This window comes from Bison bison, unplaced genomic scaffold (genome assembly GCF_000754665.1).
Source record: "Bison bison bison isolate TAMUID 2011002044 unplaced genomic scaffold, Bison_UMD1.0 scf7180017864300, whole genome shotgun sequence".
NCBI lineage: Eukaryota > Metazoa > Chordata > Mammalia > Artiodactyla > Bovidae > Bison > Bison bison.
In genome coordinates, this window is record NW_011494872.1 from 953509 (window position 1) to 980339 (window position 26831).

At 40.0% G+C, this 26831-nt stretch overlaps 1 protein-coding gene across 1 annotated transcript in view; it reads left to right on the plus strand.

Annotated features, from left to right (window-relative positions):
• MB21D1 (Mab-21 domain containing 1) overlaps positions 1–23422 on the plus strand; it is a 29887-nt gene extending 6465 nt beyond the window's left edge. Inside the window, exons 2-6 of the mRNA XM_010851275.1 lie at positions 7–316; positions 6218–6437; positions 11761–12003; positions 19731–19833; positions 21732–23422. Coding sequence (XP_010849577.1) covers positions 7–316; positions 6218–6437; positions 11761–12003; positions 19731–19833; positions 21732–22083 — 1228 coding nt within the window. The 3' untranslated portion in view covers positions 22084–23422. The remainder of the gene's footprint in view (positions 1–6; positions 317–6217; positions 6438–11760; positions 12004–19730; positions 19834–21731) is intronic.
• The last annotated feature ends 3409 nt before the right edge of the window (positions 23423–26831 follow it).

Sequence of the window (26831 nt, forward strand, 5' to 3'; positions counted from 1 at the left end):
GTCCAGGGCTTCGACTCGCAGCCGGGGAACCGCGAGCTCCGCTCGGGCGCGGAGACCCCAGTCCGGGCCCCCGGAAGGCCCCGGCCTCGGCCCGCGGGCCCCCTCTCCGCATCTCGGGCGAAGGGAGGAGGCGCCCGGTGCCTGGAAGCCCCGGGCCGTGCTGGAGAAGTTGAAGTTGAGCCGTCAGGAGATATCCGTAGCGGCGGAGGTGGTGAACAGGCTGGGGGACCACCTGCTGCGGCGGCTGAACAGCCGCGAGTCGGAGTTCAAAGGCGTCGACCTGCTCCGCACAGGGAGCTACTACGAGCGAGTGAAGGTGAGTCGCCGGGCGCCTCCTCCGCAGTTCCCGGGAGAATACCCACCTCCTGCGCGCCCCTCACTTCCTTTCGGAAGTAATGCTTGAGTGGTCTGTGACACCTCATTAAAACGCTGATTTGTTTTGGCTTTCCATTTAGATTGTAAACTGCACCGTCAGAGAATGTTTTACACCATTTTGAACCCTATAGGGCTGCTCATTTTTATTGGTCACAACTTGGAACGCTATATGGCTGCTCATTTTATTGGTGTGGACTCAGTGCTATTTGAAGTTCATTGTTGAAGCTGAAACTCCAATACTTTGACCACCTGGAAGAGCTGACTCATTTGAAAAGACCCTGATGCTGGGAAAGATTGAAGGCGGGAGGAGAGAAGGGGACGACAGAAGATGAGATGGTTGGATGGCATCACCGACTCAATGGGCATTTGAGTAAACTCCGGGAGTTGGTGATGGACAGGGAGGCCTGGCGTGCTGCAGTCCATGGGGTCGCAAAGAGTCGGACACGACTGAGTGACTGAACTGAACAGTTCTATTTGAGCTTCCCTGGTTAGCACAGTGGTCAAGAATCCGCCTGCCAATGTGGGAGACCTGAATTCGATCTCTGGATGGCGAAGATCCCCTGGAGTAGTTCTTGTTCGGTCACTAAGTCGTGTTTGTCTGACTCTGCCACACCATGGATTGCAGCGCACCAGGCTTCCCTGTCCTTCACCATCTCTGGGAGTCTGTTCAAACTCCTGTCCATTCATTGTGTGATGCCGTGGAACCATCTCATCCTCTGTCTCTCCCTTCTCCCCCTGCCCTCAATCTTTCCCATCATCAGTCTTTTCTTATGAGTCAGCTCTTCCAGGTGGCCAAAGTATTGGAGCTTCAGCTTTAGCATCAGTCCTTCTAATGAACTTTCAGGGTTGATTTACTTTAGGATTGACTAGTTTGATTTCTTTACTGTCCAAAGGACTCTGAAGAGTCTTCTCCAGCACCACAGTTTGAAAGCATCAGTTCTTCACAGGTCCAACCTTCTTTAAGGTCAAACTCTCACATCCATACATGACTACTGAAAAAGCATAGCTTTGACTAGATGGACGGTTTTTGGCAAAGTGATGTTTCTGCTTTTTAATACACTGTCTAGGTTGGTCATAGCTCTTCTTCCAAGGAGCAAGTATCTTTTAATTTCATGGCTGCAGTCACTGTCCACAGTGATTTTGGAGCCCAGGAAAATAAAATCTGTCACTGTTTCTATATTTTCCCCTTCTATTTGCCATGATGTGATGAGACTGGATGCCATCATCTTAGTTTTCTTAATGGTGAGTTTTAAGCCAGCTTTTCACTTAGCTTTCAGCTTCATGAAGAGGTTCTTTAGTTCCTCTTCATTTTCTGCCATTAGGTGGTATAATTTGCCAGATGGTGATATCATCTGCATATCTGAGGTTATTGATATTTCTCCCTGCAATCTTGATTCCAGCTTGAGTTCCATCCAGCCTATCATCTGCATTATGTACTCTTCATAGAAGTTAATTAAGCAGAGTGACAATATACAGCCTTGACGTACTCCTTTTCCTATTTGGAACCAGTCCGTTGTTCCATGTTCCGTTCTAACTGTTGCTTCTTGACCTGCATACAGATTTCTCTGGAGGCAGGTAAGGTGGTCTTGTATTCCCATCTCTTTAAGAATTTTCTACAATTTGTTGTGATCCGCACAGTCAAAGGCTTTAGCATAACCAGTGAAGCAGAAGTAGATGTTGTTCTGGAATTCTCTTGCTTTATCTGTGATCCAGCAGATGTTGGCAATTTGATCTCTGGTTCCTCTGCTTTTTCTAAATCCAGCTTGTACATCTGGAAGTTCTTGGTTCACTTACTGCTGAAGCCTGGCTTGAAGGATCTTGAGTATTACTTTGCTAGCATGTGAAATGGATGCACATAGTTTGAACATTCTTTGGCCTTGTCCTTCTTTGCAATTGAAATGAAAACTGATCTTTTCCAGTCCTGTGTCCACTGCTGAGTTTTCCAAATTTGCTGCCAGTTTGAGTGAAGCACTTGTAATGGCATCATCTTGAAGGATTTTAAATAGCTCAGCTGGAATTCATCATCTCCACTAGCTTGCTTTGTAGTAATTCCTCCTAAGGCCCACTTGACTTAACTCTCCAAGATGTCTGGCTCTGGTTAGTGACCACACCATCGTGGTTATCCAAGTCATTAAGACTTTTTTTTTTTAGATTTTTTTTTTTTTTTTGTACTGTTCTTCTGGAGTAGCAAATGGCAACCCACTCCAGTATTCTTGCCTGGAAAATTCCAAGGACTGAGGAGCCTGGCAGGCTACAGACCACGGGGTCCCAACAGGTTGAACAGGACTGAGCAGTCACACATGCAGTGATATTTATCACAGGAAGATGTAGTGTATGTACCTGGTTTTAGATCTTAAATACTTTTAACACTGAAGACCACTCATAATTTCATCTAAAGCTACTTGAAAGCCAAATGAGCAAAACTTATATCAGACTATCTGTCTAGAGCATGATTCTTATTACATAAATATCAAACTGTTCAGTTCTATGCATGGTTCAAAGGAAAAGAGAAAGTTATTAGTTAGAACTCAAGGACAATTAAGACATTTAGAGAGCGGTGTCCAGTCAGAATCACTCTCATTTTTATTTATTTTTTTAAAAACTTTATTTTATATTGGAGTATAGTTGATTAACAGTGTTGTGATAGATTCAGGAGTACAGCAAAATGATTCATTTATACATATATATGTATCTATTCTTTTTCAAATTCTTTTCCCATTTAGGTTGTTATATTGAGCAGAGTTCCTTGTTATCCATTCACAAGTCTCCTTTTTAAAATCAAGCTGATGAAAAGAAATCCAATGAAATTTGTTTTATCTAAAACATATATTGATTTTTAAAAATTGATTCTAAAAGGTCTTCATGTTCATTTTAGAGTTGACCCACTGCCTGCCCTCCAGTAGACCATGGCACAGCAGTACTAACCCTCTGTACCTCTGTCCTCAGCCTCTCCTGTATTTGCCACTGTTCTGTGTTGATTTCCCTGGAAAATTCAGAAAAGCACATAAAAGAACAATATTATTGCTTTTTATTTTGTTCACTGTTATTTTGGTGTATTTTTTATTTTATGCATGCACTTGAATTTCAAAATGGGGTTCCAAACTTTCTGAATTGATTCCATTACTTTGAGAAGTAAAAGATACTTCTCATTAACTCTTTCACTTGGATTCATATTGATGCATTTCCATTCATGCATTTTATTGTATGTAGTATCAAATTCTGGGTGAAAATCTGGAAAGTTTCTTGTAGAAATCCCTGTGGGCTTGCCAGTTCATATGTTCTTTTTGTCAATCCCCAGCACCTCACCCCCACCCCCATCTAAGCCACCATCTTTCACCTGAACTTTTGCCTTTCTGATCTCCTTATTTGCCTTCTTGTAATATCTTCTCCACAGAGGCCAGAGTAAATTTTCAAAAATATAAAACTAAAACCTACATTCTCAATGAACACAGTGGAATAAATCTGAACTCCTTTCCAGGATCTACATGTCCTCGCAGAATCTGGGCCATGGCCTCCTCTTCAGCTTTGTTTCATGTCATCTTCCTCTTGTCCACATGGACCTAATTTTTGCTCATTGAGCTAAAATTTTAAATGTTAAATTTTAAATTTAAAATTTTGACAATTCCAAGTTTGAGGAAGATGTGAAGCAACTGAAATTCCTTTATGTTGATGATGGGAGGATAAGTTGGTACTTCCTCTTTTGAAAACTAAAATTTTTTTCTAAAGTTAAAGGTTTGCCTATCCTATGGTCCAGCAGTCCTATTCTGGGTGTATATCCAATAGAAATGAGTGCCCATGGCCACCCAAAGACATATGTAAGAATGCTCAGAATAACTATAATAATTAAACTCAGAACTATTTGTAGTTAAAATTGGAAACAATATTCAACAACAGAATACATAAATCTATTTTGGTATATTCCATTAATTGATTGGAATACTATAAAGAATGAGAACTGCCACTATAGATATAGTGATCTGGATGAGTCTCACAATGATGAATGAAAGAAGTCAGATGTAAAGAGTTCCTACTATATGATTTAGTTTATATGATGTTCCCAAACAGGCAAACCTAACATTTGCTGTTAGAAGTCAGGGTCGTGGCTACTCTTGATGGAGGTTTCTGATCAGAAGTGGGAATGCTGCTGGGCATGGCGGTAGAATGTAGAATTTAGAATGTCCACAAGGCTCACTGTCCTTACTGAGATTCAGCCATTTTTCTTGAATAAATCCTCCTTGGATTGTTGCAGGCCATTTGGTTAATTTACAGAGATCTGAAAAAGCTGAATTTGACCATTTCTGGAGGAGTGGATTTTCAGAGGCTGGTACTTCATTCCCATGGATGGCACTTCAAGTGTTTGTTTAACCCTTGTAGTATCTCCTAGTCAGCTTGGGCTACCATAACAAAATGTCATAGACTGAGAGGCTTAAACAACAGACATTTATTTTCTCACAGTTCTGGAGGCTGGAAGTCCATGATTGGGGTACCAAAATGGCTAGGTTCTGGTGAGGGCTCTCAGCCTGCTTTGCAGACCTTGTTCCTGTATCCTCACCGTGTTCCTCAGCACGTGTTCAGAGAGACATGACTGATCTCACTTCTTATAAGTCCACCAGTCCTGTCAACTAAGACCCTACCCCTTATGATCTCATTACCTTCATTAATTCCTAAAAGCCCTGTCTCCCAAGTATAGTCACATTGAGGGCTAGGGCTTCAGTATATGAATTTGGAGAGGATATAGTTCACACAGCACCTGTACATCTCAATGCGGACTAGCCACATTGATGTGGGGGGCAAAAAACATACGGCCACCAGATAATTGTGTTCAATAAGACAGTCCAGTAGCTGTGTTTGAAGCTTACCGCTAATGAGTGAAAGACTCGTGCATTTAAAATATTATTTATTTTTAATTTATTTTGGCTCCATGGGGTCTCAGTTGCAGCACATGGGATCTTATGCGGTGGCATGTGGGCTTCTGTGGAGTTGTGGCACACAGACTGGAGTGCACAGGCTCTGTAGGTGCAGGTCTTGGGCCCAGCTGCCCCACGGTGTGTGCAATCTTAATCCCCTGACAAGGATTGAACCCATGTGCCCTGCATTGTAAGACAGATTCTTAACCACTGGGGAAGTCCCTGCATTTTTAATATAAGAAAGTAATCATTGATTATAATTGCTATCATTATTATTGTGGTGATGAAGAAGATTCTTTGATGCTCTTTATATATATGATGATATTTATTTTTTAGCCATGCTGTGCAGCTTTTGATATCTTAGTTCCCCCACCAGGGACTGAACATGTGCCCTTGGCAGCAAAAACTTGGAGTCCTAACCACAGGACTTCAAGGAAATACCCTGAAGCTTTTAAAATGCTGTGGTTCAAAGACACTATTTAGTTAGTGTGTGACTTGGAGCTAACACTTAATTTGGATGACAGCTGTAAGGCAAGGGGCCTTGATCAACTAGCCAGGAAGTAACTACACACATTTTTGAGACCAGTGACAGGAGGGTGGCTCAGTGTGTAGCTTGTGACATAAAAGGTGGCATCTTAAAGGTCTTTAATTTTATCAAGCTTTGAACTCAGGGAAAAAAACTGGTACAGATTTTAAACCTTGAATATTATTTTAAATTGTTTTTAAAAATGAGTATAGTTTTTATAAATGAGTATAGAACCTGAAAATTGAAACCAATAATATTTTCCCAGCTCTAGTAGTCTCAGTGGGTATAAATATTAGGAATCTTGCTTTTCACAGTATGATTTTAAGTGGAAATTTCATGAAAAAGATTGTAGTGGGTTGGAACATATTTACAGGCAAACACAATCAGTGCTATTTTTCCTGTTTCTTAGATTTCTGCTCCTAATGAATTTGATCTTATGTTCACACTGGAGGTTCCCCGAATTCAGCTGGAAGAATATTGCAACAGTAGTGCTCATTACTTTGTGAAATTCAAAAGAAATCCCAAAGGAAGTCCTCTGGATCAGTTCTTAGAAGGGGGAATCTTATCGGCTTCTAAGATGCTGTTCAAATTCAGGAAAATCATTAAGGAAGAAATTAAACATATTGAAGGTAAGATCTTTGACTTTTGATTCTTTAAGGTCTAATCATATGCACTAATTTCCTCTCCTGATCTTTTTTGATTTCCCTGCAGTAGACTGTTGACTACATGCATGCCAAGTCATTTCAGTTGTGTCCAACTCTTTGAGACCCTACAGAAACTGTAGCCCACTAGGCTCCTCTGTCCATGGGATTCTCCAGGCAAGAATACTGGAGTAGGTGCCATGCCCTCCACCAGGGGATCTTCCTGACTCAGGGATTGAACCCGTGTCTCTTATGTCTCCTGCATTGGCAGGCGGATTCTTTACCACTAGCACCACCTGGGAAGCCCAGACTACCTTCTAGAAACAAGCTTTTGCTCTTAATTTTCGTCTACTGCATTTTCTTGGTATTCATCCTAAATGCTGATTGGCTCTCTTTTGTTTGCTTTTGTTTTTTTTAGCCGCACCATGTGGCCCTGTGGGATCTTAGTTCCCTGATCAGGGATTGAACCTGGGCTCCTGGTGGTGAAAGCACAGAGTCCTAGCCACAGGACCACCAGAGAATTTCCAGTTGGCTCTATTTTGATCTTCACTGAATATTTGCTGAGAAGCTGCCTGCACCCTTGGGTATAGGTGGTTGAGTAAAATCAGTGGGACTCCCCTCCTGAATTTGCAAAAGCAAATTACAGTGTGTGCTTTGAAGGGAATGAACTGGGAGACGTGGTAGCAGTTGGGATAGAGTGGGTGGTGGAGTAAAGCCCTGTGGCAGAAAAGAGCTTGATAAGCTCAAGGAGCAAAAAGAGGGCCATGTGGACAAGGGGAGGAGTGACATGAAATGAAGTAAAAGTGGCTATGGGCCAGATTCTAGGAGGACTTGTGGATCCTGGAAAGGAGTTCAGATTTTATGCCATGTTCCATTGAGAATTCAGGTCTTAATTAGAGGGTAATTGATTCCCTTGTGGCCCAGCTGGTAAAGAATCTGCCCGCAGTGCGGGAGACCTGGGTTCATCCCTGGGTTGGGAAGAGCCCCTGGAGAAGGCAAGGGCTACCCACTCTAGTATTCTGGCCTAGAGAATTCCATGGACTGCAAGGTCCATGGGGTCACAAAGAGTCAGACATGACTGAGTGACTTTCATTCATTAATGATTGATTGGCTTCACGCTTTTAAAAATTTGCTCTGACTTCTGTGAAGAAGATAGTTTAAGAAGGCAGTTGAGAGTTTGGCTTTGGATAAGTTAAGAGAATCCTATGGTGAAAAAGTATAGTAAAATCAGAGGGTTCAGGAATGCTGGGGGATGGCCCGGGGGGAAATTGCAGTATTAAGCAGAGTGATAAGAAGAGGATCTCATTAGGGGCTGGAGAGAAGAGAGGGAGCAAAAGGAGACTATGCGTGTTCTGCAGGAGTGCTCAGTGTTTACAGCGCACTAACGTCCAGATCATGTTTGCACTTGGTTCGGTTTGTTTTTTGGGGATTGTTGGTAAGTTTGACTCAGAAGTTTCAGTGGAGTCCTCAGCACGTGAGAGAGAAGGGTCGGGATGCTGTAGAAACAGCATAATGGTAATTCTTTAGAAAGTGTTGGCTGCAAAGGAAGTGGAAGGATGGGTAAGTGGGGAGGCAGCATAGATGCAGGGTCAACGGAGAGTGTCCTTTAGGATGAGAGACACTGGATCCCCTTTGTGTGAAGACAGGAATGATCCGGTAGGAGGGGAGGCCACCAATGCAGGAGAGGGAACGATGGAAGGAGCGAGGTAAGAAGGAAGGGATCCAGAGACCATGTGTTGGGGGGCCTCTGAAAAGTGGATGGACACTCCTAGGTGGTAATAGGACTAAAGGAGACGTCATGGGTAAGAAGGAAGTGGGTTTCTGGATTTAGTGACAAAGAAAATGAGGGTATGCGGTGGGATTTTCTCCTTGGAGATATGTCCTCTCTCCCATTGTCGTCCTTTCTGAAAGTCTTATCTGGGAGAGGTTTTTCACTACTGCTTGTACACCCTGCCCCCCAAAGCCAGTATCTGTCCTCTAGAAGCCTTTCCCAAATTTCTAGCCAGTGGCCATCTCCAGTTGGGTTTCCCACATGCACCTAGAACTCAGTGTAGATGAAATGAAGTTCATCTCAGTCCAGTCTTTCTTCAGCCAACTCTGTGTTGAACAGTAGACTCAGCGTCAACCATTTCCCAGGCCAGCATCACGAGATGGCCTCCCCGACTCCTACCTTCTCCCTTACCTCACAGATTCAGTTTTATCTACCAGTTCTATTAATTTGAACCTCTTTATTGCTTTCACTTCCAATACATGGGTCTTTTTTTTTTTTTTAAATAAAAATTGTCCATAATCAAGGTGTACAACGTGATGTTTTGATACACATAATGAACTGACTAGCACGGTCAAGCTAATTAGCATCTTGTCCCAGAGTTGCCTTTTGTGTGTGAAGTGAGAGTATCTGAAACCTACTCTCTTAGCACAATGCCCATAAACAGTACAGTTGTATTAACAGTACTGTATTAACAGTATTAACAGTACTGTAAGATCTGTATGTTAGATCTCTAGACTTACTCGCCCTATATAACTGCAACTCTGTACTCTTTGATGAACGTCTTCCCATTTTCCCTACCTGCCCACCACTGGTAACCACTGTTGTACAGTCTGCTGCTATGTATTCGACTTTTTTAGATTCTTTGTATAAATGAGGTCATGCATTTTACTTAGCACAATGACTTCCACTGCTGACCTGTACCTCCGCAGGAGACACTCAAACACAGTTCTGTCTCAGTCTCTGTGGGGTCTTTGGGTCCTGGTGTGCACAAGGTTTGTTTGAGCCCTCTGAGCATCTCTGGCAGGTATGGGGTTTGATTCTAAATGTAATTTTGCCCCTCCTACTGTCTTGCTGGGGCTTCTCCCCTGCCCGGACATGGGGTAGCTCCTCAAAGATGCTCCAGTGCTTCTCAGCCTCTGCATTGGGAGTGAGGCATCTTAGCCACTGGACCGTCAGGGCTGTCCCCGAGTGTCTTCTGAGTGGCGCGCATGTTTCCTGAGATGGAGGGGTCATGCTCAAACCTGGAAAACAGGGCTGAGTGACAGCTGAGTTACCTGCTCCCACAAGCGGGGTTTCAGTGCAGGTATTACACACACTGACACATGGGAAGCACTCAGATGGCCTGCCCAGGACGCTGAGACTGGATAGGAAGTGGGTGGGGTTGGGGCTGCTCCTGTCTCTCGCCCTGCTCTGCCCCTTCCTTGGGAGGGGACTCCAGCATTCTGGTGGAGCTTTGTTCCCCAGGCTCTAGCTCCCTCTCCCTCTGTGTCACTGGCTGGGCAAGGGTCCATCCTCCCCAAAGGTTTGCTTGTATCTGGTTCACTCTGCTCCCTCTTCCTTTCTTTCCTTTCATACTTTAATCTTAATCCCTTTAAGACCTTGAGGCCTCAAGCCTAGACCATGTCAGCCTCTCTTAAATGTTCAAGCTGGATTTAGTAAAGGCAGAGGAACCAGAGATCAAATTGCCAACATCTGCTGAACATTCAAAAAAGCAAGGGAGTTCCAGAAAAATATCTACTTCTGCTTTATTGACTATGCCAAAGCCTTTGACTGTGTGGATCACAGCAAATTGTGGAGAATTCTTCAAGAGATGGGAATACCAGACCAGCTGACCTACCTCCTAGGAAATCTATATGCAGGTCAAATCTGTATCCAGTTAGAAATGGATATGGAACAACAGACTGTTCCAAATCGGCAAAGGAGTAAGTAAAGGCTGTATATTGTCACTGTGCTTATTTAACTTCTATGCAGAGTACATCATGTGAAATGCTGGACTGGATGAAGCACAAGCTGAAATCAAGATTGCTGGGAGAATTATCAATAACCTCAGATATGCAGATACCACACTTATGGCAGAAAGCAAAGAATAAAGAGCCTCTCAATGAAAGTGAAAGAGGAGAGTGAAAATGTTGGCTTAAAACTCAACATTCAGATTATAGCATCTGGTCCCATCACTTCATGGCAAAGAGATGGGTAAACAGTGGAAACAGTGACAGACTTTATTTTCTTGGGCTCCAAAATCACTGCAGATGGTGACTGCAGCCATGAAATTAAAAGACACTTGCTCCTTGGAAGAAAAGCTATGACCAACCTAGACAGCATATTAAAAAGTAGAGACATTACTTGCCAACAACAATCCATCTAGTCAAAGCTATGGTTTTTCCAGTAGTCATGTATGGATGTGAGAGTTGGACTATAAAGAAAGCTGAGCACCAAAGAATTGATGCTTTTGAACTGTGGTGTTGGAGAAGACTTTTGAGAGCCCCTGGGACAGCAAGGAGATCCAACCAGTCTATCCTAAAGGAAATCAGTCCTGATTGGAAGGACTGATACTGAAGCTGAAACTCTAATAGTTTGGCCACCTGATGTGAAGAACTGAGTCATTTGAAAAGACCCTGATGCTGGGAAAGATTGAAGGTGGGAGAAGCAGATGACAGAGGATGAGATGGTTGGATGGCATCACTAACTCCATGGACGTGAGTTTGAGTAAGCTCCGGGAGTTGGTGATGGACAGGAAAGCCTGGCGTGCTGCAGTCCATGGGGTCGCAAAGAATTGGACACGACTGAGTGACTGAACTGAATGACTTCCACATTCATCCACATTGTTAACAAATGGCAGGATTTTCTTCCTTGTTACGGCTGAATCATATTCCATTGTCTGTATATGCCACAGTCTCTACTTATTCATCTGTCAGTGGATTGTCTCCATATCTTGGCTGTTGTGAATCATGCTACAGTGAATGACAGTTGCTCCCTGTGTCTTAATGCTCACTGCTTCTCTGTACGACAGGCCTCTGCCCTCTGAGTTGGTCTGTTGCTGTGATCTTTTTTTTTTTTTAATTTGGCTGCCCCACATGGCTTGTAGGATCTTAGTTACCAGACCAGGGTTTGAACCCCGACCCTTGACAGCATCAGCTCAGAGTCCCAGCCACTGGACTGCTAGGGACTTCCTGGTGAGGTCTTCTAAATCACGTCTCTCCTTCGTGCTGCTCATCCGACCTCATATGCAGGCCTTCCTCCAACTGTCAAACACAAATTGAAATGAAAATTTAATCACAGCACTCCCAGATCCCACAATCCTTGGGGGCTCCTTGTTTTATATATGAAACAGAATCTTGATGATACCCCCACTGCATGAGGGGTATCAATCAATACTGGTTAAATGAGTAAAACACTGCCTTGTGGGGTCATTTTCTTCTTTAGAACTAATTTTTGTCTTACAGTTAGTATTTACAGGTCTCCAATTATAATTATTTTTCCTGTGTTGTCAGAGAAAAATGGATTGATAAGCCCTTTCTTCCTTATTATATCTTTAAACAGATACTGATGTCATTATGGAGAGGAAGAAAAGAGGGAGCCCTGCTGTAACACTTCTGATTAGAAAACCTAGAGAAATATCTGTGGATATAATCCTGGCTTTGGAGTCAAAAAGCAGCTGGCCTGCTAGCACCCAGAAAGGCCTGCCCATCAGTAACTGGCTTGGAACAAAAGTTAAGGACAATCTAAAACGACAGCCATTTTACCTGGTACCCAAGCACGCAAAGGAAGGAAGTCTTTTCCAAGGTATCTTGATTATGAAGCTTTACGTAAAGATATCCATAGATAAAAGAGTCATTAATGTTACATTCTAGGGCAGTGAAAGATCAACTGGTACTGTTGGCATTTCAAGAACCATTGGGCTAAGACAGGAGTTTGGTGAGAGATGGAATTGCAAAGGGCATAATTTTAATAGTAATATCGAATACTCAGCTTTAAAATGTTTACTAGCCCGCGTTTGAATGTTGTTTTTGTTTGTTTCTTGCTAGTAAAGAAAAGCAGGACTGGCCTTGCAATCTGACTGCCCTGGATTTGAATCCTGAGGCTTCTTCCCTCATTAGGTGTGTGATCTGGAGCTAGTTATCAAGCCCCTCTAAACCTGTTTTGGTCATCTGCATATGTGGGTTAATCAAAACTACTTGAAAGATTCTGGGAAGATAAAAATGAGGCAGTGCTTGTAGAATCCCTAGTTGAGTTAATGGCAGCTGTGTATTCCTGATGTTATCACCAGAGCCTCAGCTGTCACTCCAGCCTCGTTCCTCTCTCCTCTGTCTGCTTCTACTGCTCCCCATGCCGCTGGCAGAACTTCCTTGCAGCCTCAGCTGCGATTCTGCCCACTGGTTGGGTCTCCTCACCCGTGTACCGTGGCCTTCTGGGTCAGGACAGGTTTTCAGGTGGTGGTCTTGGGTAACATTCAAGTTGTGAAGACTGGGCTGAGATAGTCTACAGGTGAAGCTGAATAATGGTGATATCTTCTGAGGTAGAAAAAAAATTCACCGATTATTTTCTTTTTCTCTCATAAATTATAAAGGACTTTTAGCACCTACTACTGCTGGACTCCAAGGAAATTGGAGGACAGATAACAAAAGAAGCCAAGTTATCTGATAACAGATGAGATCAGATAACAAATGAACATATCCAAGAAATCGTCCATCATGCTTAGTTTGATGGCTTGTTTTGTGGACACACCTCATAACTTTATATTGCATATATGTAGGAGTCATTTTCTGTAAGAAAAGTTGTTTATAAGAAGGAATTACATGTATCATGATTTTGTGAAAGGAATATAACTTTCTGGAGAAGGGTGTACAGTTTCTAGCAGGGCTATCCCAAGAAACCCTCATTGCATGTGATACAGAAATCTCAACAGGACCCATACTGCTCTCTTTGTGGCCCTTGGCCAACTACCTTGGGGGTGACTGGGAGACCCATCAGCCTAGAGATGAGGAAGCATGCTTCAGTGGCCATGTGGCTATACAAAGGCCAGTGTGGTTAGATAGTTCCTCATATCCATGCCTAAGATAAAAGTGGAGGCGGTCAGGCACTCAGCTGACCTCTGCTCTGGCACCCTTGGCTGGTCTCCATCTCTCCTCATTTCAGATTATTCATATTTAGGCAAAACCCTGTGGCTATGTCTGTGTGTATCTGAGTGGCTAAGAGGGGCAATGAAAATAACTTGTATTATCAATAGATAGGTATGTATTACACCTATATTAGCTTTTTTCTTTTCAAATATCTTATTAAAAATATCCTGGTCACAGGTATATTTTAAAATATACACTTTGTTTGATTTTTTTATCAAAAATTTCAATCTTTTTTGAATCAAAAATAATATGATTTTGATATTATCAAAAAATGAAAAAAAATTGTTATCAAAATAATAATACAGGTGTTGTTACCAAGAATATAATTATTTTTTAAAAGTATAAACTTTATTTGCAGTTCTTTTTGTTAAGATAAAAAGACAGTCAAAATATTAAGTTTATTTTCTGACCTTAAGACTTGAAACATAATAGTTTTTATTACACTAAAATGTACAAACATTAAAATACAAATTTCTTCAAACTGGTAATCATCCATAGTTGACTTTATCTAACAAAAGAGATTGAACATCAACTAAATACAAGTATCATTATGTATAAAATAAAACTAGAAGATATTTCTTTGCATTAAAGATCATTTTCACAATGATACTTAATGAGCATGGCAAGGACTATACATTTCATCACATTTATCAATACCTCATGTCAAAATGTATGCAAAGAATGCTAAAATAGAAAAAAAAATCAGTAAAACTGCAGCGTTCTCAAATATCTAAATTGTCTGCCTACATTTTAAATTCATTTAAATGCAAAAAAGTTATTCATCAATTTCAGTTCTGATATTCCAGTCAATGAACATGAAAAGCTTTATTTAAAAAGAATAATCCATACACTGTTGATGGAAGTGTTAAATGGTACAATCACTTTGAGAAACAGTCTGGCAGTTTCTTATACAGTAAAACATATGTCTTCCCTAATCCAACATGAAGTCCATAACACATTTATACAAGAATATACATAACAGCCAAAATCTGTAAATAGCCCAGAAGTCCATCAAAAGATAATGGATATAATGTTTATAAACTAGAATACTACTCAGCAACAGAAATCAATGAACTACTGATAAAAGAGGGTCTTAAAAACATTAAGACAGGTGAAAGAAAACAAACGAAAGGTCCGTACTGTATAAGCTCAATTATATTACATTTGAGAACAGGCGAGATTTATCTACAGTTTTTTATTTTTAATTAGAACATTGGTTGCCTGAGGTGACTGGATTGATTAGGCAGGGGCACAAGAGAACTTTCTGGAGTGATGATAACTTTTTAACTCCAGATACGGCTTAAATTACACAGGTATAGTCATTTGTCAAAACTCATCAAATGCAATATTTAAGATTTGTGTGTTTCACTGTTTGCAAATCTTACCTTAAGTATCAAACACACACAGATAAATACTGACCTCCGAAAATCATGCTGACATGTTTATGGGTAAAGTATTCTAGCTAATTCCACAACTTGTTTTAAAATAACATTTTTCTCGGGCATCCCTGGTAGTACAGTGGTTAAGAATCCACCTGCCAGTGCAGGGGACATGGGTTTGATCCCTGGTACGGGAAGATCCCACATGCCACGGGGCAGCTAAGCCTGGGCACCACAAACTACTGAGCCTGAGCTCTAAGACCTGGAGCAGCAACTACCGAGCTCATGTTCTGCAGCTACTGAAGCCTGGTGGGTTAAGCTAACCAACTCAGCATGCTTAAAATTCATTTTCATTATTGTTTCTAATTTTAGACATTGGATTTTAAATGTTGATTTAGTTTTGTTTTTTAAATTTATAAAGCATTCATATGGTCTCAAAGTCAAAGCTACAGAGAAAAGTATTCTTAGGGAAACACAGCTTCCTTGTATGTTTCTTCTACCCTCTTCTCTCCTTTCCCGATTGGAAATCCATTAATTGTTTTGGGTTTACCTTTCGTTTTTAAAAAGTACAAGCATTTTTTGTCTGTAATATATATGCGTATGTATATATATTTATATGCAACCCCCTTTTTAAGATAATGAGTATACTTTTTCTATTTTTACTTAATATCTTGGCTATCACGCCATAGCTCTATATAGAGATAGCACTCATTCCTTTTTTTGTTTTTTAAAATACTTCTATGTATTTACTTTCTTTTGGCTATGTTGGGTCTTCATTGCTCCTTAGCCTTTTCTCTGGTTGTGGACAGCTGGGGGCTCCTCTCTAGCTGTGGTGCGCAGACTTCTTGTTGCGGCAGCTCTCTTGTGGTGCACAGGCTTCAGTGGTCATGGCCTCCAGGCTCTGGGGCACAGGCTGTATAGTTATGGTGCACGGGCTTAGTTTCTCCAAGGCCTGTGAGATCTTCCCAGATCAGGGACCTAACCTGTATCTCCTGCCGATCCTTTGTTGCCAGGCGGATTCTTTATCACTGAGCTACCATGGAAGACCAGCACTCATTTCTTCTTTTAACAAAATTTTTATGCTCTTTTTAAAGGTTACTTTCTATTGAGAATTATTGCAAAATATTAGCTATATATTTCCTGTGTTGTATGATGATACATCCTTGTAGTCTTATGCCCAGTAGTTTGTCTTTCCCACTTCCTCACCCCTGTATTGCCCCCTCCACTGGTAACCACTCATTTGTTGTCTTTTATCTGTGAATCTTATTGTTATTTTCACTAGTTTATTTTTTTAAATTCCATGTATAAAATCATGTCATAGAGTGTTTTTGTCTTTCTCTGTCTGACTTATTTCATTTCGCATAATGCCCTTCAAGTCTGTCCATGTTGCTGCAGATGGCAAAATTTCATTCTTTTTTTTAATGACTGAGTAGTATTCCACTGTATATATACCACAGCTGCTTTATCCATTCATCTGTTGATGGACACTTGGGTTACTTTCATATCTTGACAGTTGTGAACAATGCGGCTGTGAACATTGAGGTATGTGTACCTTTTCAAAAACCCCACCAAGGGTTTTTTTGAGCACCCATTCCTTTTTACAGTCTATTTTTGCAGTTTGTCAAGGAATAGTAAATCCATATCTAATTTTGCTAGTATTGCCAAAGTCACCTCCATACAGAATTACCAATTTGCATTCCCAACAGCTGCGTGTAGGAAAGTACCCAGTTCACCCTCAGCTTCATCAACAGAACTCATTAAACTTTGGAATGTTTGCCAATAACTCAAAAAAGGGAGAAATGATACCTCAATGTCGTTATTTAAAATAAACTTTTAATTTTAGAATAGTTTTAAGATTTGCCAAAAAAGTACAAAGATAGTATAGAGAATTCCTATATACCACGTAACCAATTTTCCATTTTAGCATCTTACATTAATATGACACATTTGTCACAATTAATGAACCAATATTAATGTAGTCCTGTTACTTAGATTTCCTTAGTTTCTACCTGATGTCCTCCTTCTGTTCCAGGAGCCCATGTAGGATGCTACGTTCCATATAGTCGTCATGTCTCCTTAGTTTCCTCTTGACTGTGACAGTTTCTCAGTCTTTGTTTTTGGTGACCTTGACAGTTTTGAAGAGTACCAGTCAGATATTTTGTGGAACAGCCCTCATTTGGCATGTGTCTCATGTTTTTCTTGTGATTAGATTGCAGTTCTGGGTTTGGGGGAGGAGGACTGCAGAAATGAAGTGCCGTTCTCATAACACTGCGTCAACGGTACATCGTGGGCCTGACTTAACACTGCTGGTGTGGACCTTAATCTCCTGGCTCAGGGAGTGTTTGCCAGGTTTCTTCCCTGTTAAGATCTTCTCTTTCCCCCCTTTTCATACTGTGCGTTTTGGAAGGAAGTCACTGTGCACAGCTCACACTTAAGCTCACCTCTTTAAGAGCAGAGTATTTACACAAATTATTCAGAATTCTTCTGCATGGGAGATTTATCTCTTCTCTCTAATCTGTTTACTTAAACCATATCAGTATGGACTCATGGATATTTGTCTCATATTTTGGGCTATAATTCAATACTGCTTTCATTTTGTTGCCTAAATTGTTCTAGCTTTGGTCTTCAGGAGCTCTTGCAGTTGGCTCCTGTATCCTTTGGACATATGTCCCATAATTGTGGTTTTTTTGGTTTTTATTTTCAGTACTCATTCACTTTCTGGCACTACAAGATGCTCCAGGCTCATCTTGCGTAATTCCTGCTTCAGTCCTAGAATCAGCCATTTCTCCAAGGAACTCTCTGGATCATTTTATTGTAGAATGTATACTAGAACTGTAGAAGTGTGATCTGGGTGCTATGTGTGTTCTGCTGCTAGGGTGTCGTCCCTTTCAGCTAGGGGAGCAAGGAAATATGTGTATGTATACTATCCCCAGGATATGCACAGCTCACCACCTGTATTTGTATCAAGTGGTACATGAGTTCATGCTGATGCCTCTAACTGTAATCCGTTACCACGTGGGTCATCTTGCCCTCCCTCCTTGCTATCTGTAACCTTTCACTCCAACAGTGAGAAACCTGGCTCCTACCATCTGCCACCCACCTAGCCCATCGTTCCTTGTTCAGTTCCCACCCACACATATGAGCGCTTCAGAATTGCAAACCCATTCCCCTGTGTGCACGGGGCACATGTACCGTTCCTTTCACCTTCAGTCTTACAGACCCTGTTTCCAAAGCAACTTCAGTCAACACCTTTTGCCCCCAGCCCCTTCAGGGAGGTTGTGTCATATGTTTGTGATACAGTTAGAGCCCCTTTTCACAGTGTGCATTCCTTCCTGAGATCCCTTGACCATCTAAATGACTTTTTAACAGTTTGTGTATGTTAAGGTTCACTCTTCATGCCATGAAGTCCTATTGGTTTTGACAAATGCATTGCATCATTATCTATAATTACATAATGTTTTCACTTCCCTGAAAAGTCCCTCTACTTACTCAACCTTCCCCATCCCAAATCTCTGGCAACCACTGATCTGTTTACCATCTCTGCAGAGTTTGCCTTTTCCAGAGTGGCATGAATGGATTGTTGTAAATGGATTTATATAGCAGCAGTGAGCACACCTCTCTCTGTGCCACCTTTTCCATATATTTATTATCTGTATATTATATATGTATTATATGCTTTTTTCTGTCCCCCCAAAATCTTTGTCTGTCCATGGGCTATATACCATTATGTCATACATAATGCCACTTTATAAGTCTCAATAGTTGCTTTCCCACTCTGTCCTTCTTCAAGAGCATTTTAGATATTTTTGACCCTTTGTTATTTTTATAAAAATGTTGGTATTGTCAAGTTCCACAAACATTTTTTCCTGGAGTTTTGATTGTGAGAGCATTGAATCTGCAGATGAATTTGGGGAGATGTGATGTATTTATAATAATGAGTCTTTAATTCATGTGCAGGTGCACATCTCTGTTTATTTGGATTGCCTCTAATACTTTTCAGTGAAGTTTTAGAATGTTCTCCACAGAAATTTTGTATATCTTTTATCAGATTTACTCATAGGCAGTTGTAACATTATGAAAAATTGTAAAACAGATAAGTAGACTGAAGAATATATGGAACTCACACATACCTGTCATTATGTTTCTTTTGTATTTTCTATATACACGATTATATCATCGATCAGAAATGATGGCTTTGTTTTTCTCTTTCCAGTGCTATCACCCTATTTTTCCTTCTCTTACTGTGCCTGCTACGATAGCTATTGCATGTCAAACGGAATGAGGATAGCAGCCTACCTTCCTGTTTTCAAAGAAAAAACTTCAACTTTTTATGTTAGATTATCATATTGCTATCATCAGATCAAGGTTCCATCTGCATTTAAATTACTGAAAGGTGTTTAAACGATGAATGAATATTAAATTTTATTGGCTGCATTTTCTGCATCTGTTGAGTTGGTCATATGTTTCTCCCCTGTTCTGTTAATGCTACAGGTTGTGTTGATTGACTTTTAAAATGAAAAACCAATGCCTGGTATTAAAACTCAACAGTGATAGGATGGGTCAGAGCTATCCATGGTAAAACTTGGGGAGACAGGGGAAATCATTCTATTACGTAAAATTCCAAAAAATAGAAAAAAAGGAAACATTCCCTGATTCATTTTGCATAAATACTAAAACTTTGCAAGGATAGTATAAAAGAATAAACAATATAGAGACAAAACATCAGCAAACAGAATTTAGCAACACATAAAAAGCAATAGATCTTACCATAGCTCACTATATTAAGCTCTGACTTCTTCCCCTAATTGTTCTCTATCTTGGCCCATTGTTTGCTTGGTCAGATCACTTGTTTTAATATGTAAGCACATTATTTATCCGTTCACTTCTTTTGGTCTGTCTCCTCCTAGAAATTTTTCAGAATTATATTTTAATGAAGGAAATCACTTAAATATTTGTTTGTTACTAGATGCTTTTGGTAAAGTGCTTTTATGTTTTTCTTTTGGATATTAAGAAGAAACATGGCGGCTGTCCTTCTCTCACATTGAAAAGGCCATTTTGACAAATCACGGACAAACTAAAACATGCTGTGAAACTGAAGGAGTAAAATGTTGCAGGTAACCTCCTTATTTTGTAAATGACAGACATACCAATAGAATGCTTAGTTCTTTGCTGACTCCATAGTTGAAACCTGAAGATTACCACTGCTGGGTTGAGTCCTGGGGGCAGCACATGGCTGGATTGACCAGGGGTATTGGAGTGTAAACATGAAACCAAGGACGCCAGGTCCAAGGGACTAAGGAAAGAATGTTGTTAGAAGCAATGCTGGGACCTCCCTGGTGGCCCATGGTTAAGGCTTCAGCTTCCAGTGCAGAGGGTGTGGGATCAATCCCTGGTCAGGAAGCTAAGATTCCTGTGTGCCTTGAGGCACAAAAACTAAAACATAAAACAGAAGCAGCATTGTAACAAAATTTGATAAAGACTTTAAAAATGGTCCACATTAAAAAAATAATCTTAAAAAAAAAAGGGACTGCTGGGGAGCATAGACCTGAGCCTGGATGCTGTGGACGTCTGAGAGGAGGAAAGAGTGGAGGGTGTGAATACTAGCCATGACAGTTGGGTTTGCCTTAGCGTTCTGGTTGGTTCAAGGCAATGAATAATAATGTTGCAATAATGGGAAGAGACCAAAGGACCACTCTTATTGGGTGCTGGTGCTTGCTTTGAGATGGTTTAGCTATGAGGAAGGCCAGGGAATGACAAGCCAAGTTTGAAACAGCACTAAGATGTGGGTAATTATTTTTCTTGATTAGCATACATACCATAAAGAACTGAGTTTTGAAAAGAATCATTCATTTCAGTTTCTCAAGTTGGGCTTTCCTGATAGCTCAGTTGGTAAAGAATCTGCTTGCAATGCAGGAGAGCCCAGTTTGATTCCTGGGTCCGGAAGATCTGCTGGAGAAGGGACAGGCTACCCACTCCGGTATTCTTGGGCTTCCCTTGTGGCTCAGCTGGTAAAAAATCCACATGCAATGTAGGAGACCTGGGTTCGATCCCTGGGTTGGAAAGATCCCCTGGGGCAGGGAAAGGCTACCCACTCCATTCTGGACTAGAGAATTCCATGGACTGAATATAGTCCATGGAGTTGCAAAGAGTCAGACACGACTGAGCGACTGTCACTTTCACTTTCACTTTCAAAGCTGAATAGAATAAGGATCACAGAAGTTAAAAGGTTAAACCAAGGATACCCAAAGTGTGGGCACAGAGGGTTCTTTAAGGCTTCACATGCAGGCTTTGAAGCAAGCATTAAGAAAAGTCTATTGTTGATAAGGCTTAATAATTTTATAAACATTAAATTTTGTCAGCTACCAAAATAACTGAATGATTAATCTAAATCAAAATAAGACAATGATTTTATAAAAATTAAAACAAGATTTTTCTAAATACTAAACTGGATGAATAATGTAAAATATCTGTTAGTTTTCATGTAGTTGAATTAATCCTAATAGAATAAAAACTTAAGCTATGAATGGGGAAGAGGGAAGGAGAAAATATGTTTTTGAAACTTTTAAAGTATGTATTTGAAAAAATAATTAGGTTTTAGAATGACTCTAATTATATTATTTATACATATCTTTGGGCTTCCCTAGTAGCTCAGCAGTAAAGAGTCCACCTGCAATGCAGGAGATGTGGGTTCAATCCCTGGGTTGGGAAGATCCCCTGGGGAGGGCATGGCAACCCACTCCAGTATTCTTGCCTGGAGAATCCCACGGACAGAGGAGCCTTGCGGGGTACAGTAAATAGGGTCAGAAAGAGTCCTACAGGACTGAAGTGACTGAGCACGCACGCACACATACATACCTTTATTGTTTTTTGTGTCTTTATAAAAAATGTATTATATATCTGTATTGTTTATTACATCTTTGTATGTTTTTCCTGTAAGATGCCTAAAGTTGTTTGTGGAATGAAAAAGGTTGTAAAGAAATAAAAATAAATGCTTCTGTTTTCTATTCAACAGGAAAGAGTGTTTAAAGCTGATGAAATACCTTTTAGAACAACTGAAAAAAAAGTTTGGAAAGCAAAGGGGACTGGATAAGTTCTGTTCTTATCATGTGAAGACTGCCTTCCTTCATGTCTGTACCCAGAACCCGCATGACAGTTGGTGGCTCTACAAAGACCTGGAGCTCTGCTTTGATAACTGTGTGACATACTTTCTTCAGTGTCTCAAGACAGAACACCTTGAGCACTATTTCATTCCTGATGTCAATCTCTTCTCTCGAGATGAAATTGGCAAGCCAAGTAAAGAATTTCTGTCAAAGCAAATTGAATATGAGCAAAACAATGGATTTCCGATTTTTGATGAGTTTTGAAATTTTATTTTTAAGAAGAACCCAAGAATTAGAGTGACTTTATAATAATTGAAATGTATCACAACAGTGATTGACTAAAATGAATATAATTATTCAGCCATCAGTTTGTCTTCATCAAGTCTAATCAATATAAAAGGATGGATTATCCTAGAAAAGAGATTATTTAATAGAAGCAAAGGAGTATTTAAGGGTCTCCCTGGTGGTCCAATAGTTAAGAATCTACCTGCCAATGCAGAGGACATGAGTTTGATCTTTGCTCTGAGAAGATCCCACACGTCCCGGGGCAACTCACCACGTGTCACAACTACTGAGCCTGAGCTCTGGAGCCTGCAAGTCGCAACTGCTGAGCCCATGTGCTACAGTACCCCCTAGAGCCTATGGAGCCTGTGCTCCATAACAAGAGAAGTCACTACAGTGAAAGGTCCTCAAACTACTAGAGAATAGCTCTCATTCTCTGCAACTAGAGAAAGCCCTCATGCAGCAACAAAGACCCAGCCATAAGTAAATAAATAAGTAAATCTTTTAAAAACAAAGAAGTATTTAAAGTATAAAAGCTTTATCAGAGTGGGGTGAAAAGGACGAAATACAGATCACCTCAATTAAATTCATCAAGCACTTACTGAACAGCACTCCTGACCTAGCACAAATGTGTGGAAGGTGGCAAGGGACAATGTTAGAAATGATCATTGCCTCTATGAATGGGGTAGATTTTATTGAACATATGAATATATTTGGAAGTAGTGTCCTGTCCTCTGTGATAGGATAGGTAAGAAGGAAATGAAAAAATCGGTTCTGCATGTCTTGGGAAATTGATTATCTTTTATAGAAAAATATAGGATACTTTACTACATGGCTAAATATAAAACATAACTTATTTTCTTTTACTTTCAGTAATACTTTATATGTATTTCTGAAAAAGCAATAATACACATATGGTACAAAACTGAAAGAGTATGAAAATGTTACCCTCTCTCCTCTACTCAGCATTCAACTTGAGGGAGCTGCTGCTTGTTAACTTTTTTCTATTCATGTATTTTGCACATTTTCTTATTGGCTGTTTTATTGTTTTCTCATCATCATTTTATTTTGTTGTCATTCTCATGTAACGATTAACTTCTGTGTGGATTGTCTATATTTTTTGTGTCTTTTTGTGAGTGAGGTTTTAAAATTTACTTCTTGAACTTATCAGTCTTTATGCTTATGTGCAATTTTATGTATCTTGTTTAACAACCAAATGTGTTTGAACATACTAATCATTGGACATTTGGAGAAGAGTTTCAGTGATAAATAAATAGAAAATAGTATGATAAATAAATAGAAAATCGGGCAAACAAAAAAATCCAAGCTTCTTTTAACTCCAGGAAAAATTGTGTCCAAGAAAAGAAAATTAATCATAGTTTAGTTTGAGAATATTGCTCAGCTGTATTTATGAAGTCAAAGTAATATTATAACTACTGGCTATTAATTTTATCAGAATTATAATTAGTTATATGGAGAAGATAGGGTAACAGTCTGAGTGCTTATGTGTAACAATGATGGTGGAGTTGGGCTATATTGGTTTTCTACTGTTGCATTAAACTTACCATGAAATTAGTGGCTTGAACAATACACATTTATTATCTCACCATTTCTCTGGGACAGGCTTCTGGGATGGGTCTACACAACATCTCACAAGACTTCAGTCAAGGTATAAGTGGGGTTGCAGTCTTATCTGAGGCTTCCCCAGAGAATTCAGTTTCTTATGGTTGTAAGACTGAAGACTTCAATTTCTTGTTGACTGTTGGCCAGAGATTGTCCTCAGCTGATAGAAACTGCCTTCAGTTCCCTGCCGTGTGAACCGGCCAGCATTGGCAGCCCCCAGCATGTCAGCAGTTCACTGCTGGCAAGGGAGGGAAAAACTCCAGCAAGAGGGTGCAACAGTCTTATTTCACCTAACAGCGAACATGTAATCGTGTGTATCTCATAACCTTTACCACATAATTGGTTGAAAGCAAGTCACTATTTCCACCCATATTCAAAGGGAGGGGAATCACTGAAGAGTGTTAAGTCAGTTTAAACAACTGTATAGTTAGGGGGAAGACTGTTCCCCTGAGACCAGTCCTGACACCAATTGCAGCTTGAGGAGGTTCTCCAAATCATTCTTAGGTTTGATAAGTCACTGGAAGATAGAACTCAACTTAAACCAGTATATTCATGGTTACAGTTTATTACAGGGTAAAGATACAGGTTTAAATTAGCCAAGGGAAAGAAAATGTCCACAAGGGTACCAAACACTGAGGTTCTGTTCTTTTTGCCTGGGAAGTCATGGATATGTTTTTATCTCTTGTCATTAGTGAATAACAATAAACACAAATACTGCCAACCAGGGAAGCTCATCTGAGTTGAGAGTTTTTATTGGACCTCAGTGATTGTCTTGATTTAATGCTATGTTTTCAGTTTTGTTATCAGTTATCCTAGCTTTTGGGCTTCCCAGGTGGCTTAGTTGTAAAGAATCCACCTGCCAATGCAGGAGACACAGGTTTGATCCCTGGGTGGGGAAGATCCCCTGGGGGAGGAAATGCCAACTCTCTCCAGTATTCTTGCTTGAAAAATCCCATGGATTAGGAGCTTGGTGGGCCCTAGTCCGTGAGGTCTCAGAGTTGAACACAACTGACTAACACTTTGACATGTGTATATGCATATGCTGGACGCAGCTGAGCAACTTTGACTTTCACATACATGTATAATTTTACTTACATGTACACACATTATGTGTTGGCAAAACATTTCAAAGTAATTTATACGTATTACTATACTTCATCCCTAAGTAGATCAACATCCTCCCCAAACCAGTAATTCCCTACCTCATACTATTCTCATGCTAACAATAATTATCTAACATTAACTGATACCCTTTTTTCCAACTCTCAAGATCTGAGAACTTTTAAAGTCGGAAGTCCTATCCATAAGTGATAAGATATTTCCTTAAAGTTTAATAAATGCAATTGATAAATTATGGTTGATAATAGTTGAGTATAATGAAAAATGTTCTGGTCTGTCACAGCACAGCACACTGCACATCCTAGCTTTACATGAGTTGGAAGAGTTTTCATCTTTATTTCTGGTATGCTAGATTTACCCTCTTGAAAGCCCTTGATTACTTTTCCTGTTTCTTCTGTTTTATCTATTCAATTTAACTACCAGCTTAAATTTGCTAATTTAGGAAGATGCAGTCACACTTGTGAGTTTATATTTGACATACAGTGTTCCAGTGGTTAGGAGTTCGCCTTGCAATACAGGGGACGTGGGTTAGATCCCTGAATTGGGAAGATTCCACATGCTTGGGGGCGACTAAGCCCGTGTGCCACAGCCACTGAGAGCACAGCCTAGAGCCTGTCTCTGCAGCAAGAGAAGCCACTGCAATAAGTCTGCCCGCCCCAACTGGAGAAAACTGAGGTATAGCAAGGAAGACTCCGTGCACACAAAAATAAAAGGAGTCCGTCGTTTTTCACTGAACTCGTATTTTCTAATTTGTTAATTTCTACTTTCACCTTTCCTTTTCTCTCCAATCTGCCTATCAGTAATACCAGGAAACTTAACTGCATAAATAAATAATGTAAGATTAGGTAATGAGGGCCTAACTAATTATACACAAATATAAATACTAAATGTTAATAGTAATTATCATATAGGGAATAGAAAACTACACAAAAGTATAGGGGAAAGTAAGGGAACATGATCAGTCGTATGTTTTCATGGAGATGAATTTATCCAGGATTTATTCTAGCATGGGGTGCTAATCTAAATGTAAGAAATAGCTGTTGCATATTTTGGTCCCATGAAATCCTTTCACTGTTTCATCTCAAAGTAGGTTAAGTATTAAAGTACTAAATACTATTTGGTAAATATAAAAGGCTATTGAAAAAGATCAGCTTGTTTCTTTTATCATAAAAAAATCTATTGTGTTAACAGCTTTTTCACTGACAACATTGAAAAAGTTTTTAACTCTTTAAAGACTGCTATTGAGGAATATCAATTTGTTTCTTTTGTCATAGAAAAAAAACTGTGTTAGCGTCTTTTTCACTGCTTTGACAACATTGAAGAAGCTTTAAACTCTTTAAAGACTGACCTTAACACAGCAATATAGGAGATAAAATTTACTTTTCTTTAAATATAGTAAAAACCCTATGTAAAAATGTATATATTCCTTAAAAAATGCTATAGTCCTTAAGATCCATACAAGAAATTTCAACTCAAATTTAAGTACTTGGGGTTTACAAAAACATAAAATACTGAATTCTACATTTTTTTTTGTTTGAATTCTACATTTTTAAACACTTATTTTAAGAATCAGTCAAGTCTCTTCATACTGCCATCATGAATCCAGTACTTCCATATATTATTTAAAATTTCTCCAAGAAAACTTGAGAAATGTAAAAATAAAACAAAAAACCCCATAAATTGATGTTCCCAAATCCTTTAAAAAATTTTAATTGAGATAACAAAGTTTACCGTTCTAACCATTTCAAAGTATGTAGTCCAGTAGTATGAAATAGCAGCTATCCTAATTGAGGTGTGGTGATCTTTAATTTGCATTTCCCTAGTGATAAGTGCAGAGAAGGCAATGGCACCCTACTCCAGTACTCTTGCCTGGAAAATCCCATGGATGGAGGAGTCCGGTGGGCTACAGTCCATGGGGTCGCTAAGAATCAGACATGACTGAGCGACTTCATTTTCACTTTTCACTTTTCACTTTCATGCATTGGAGA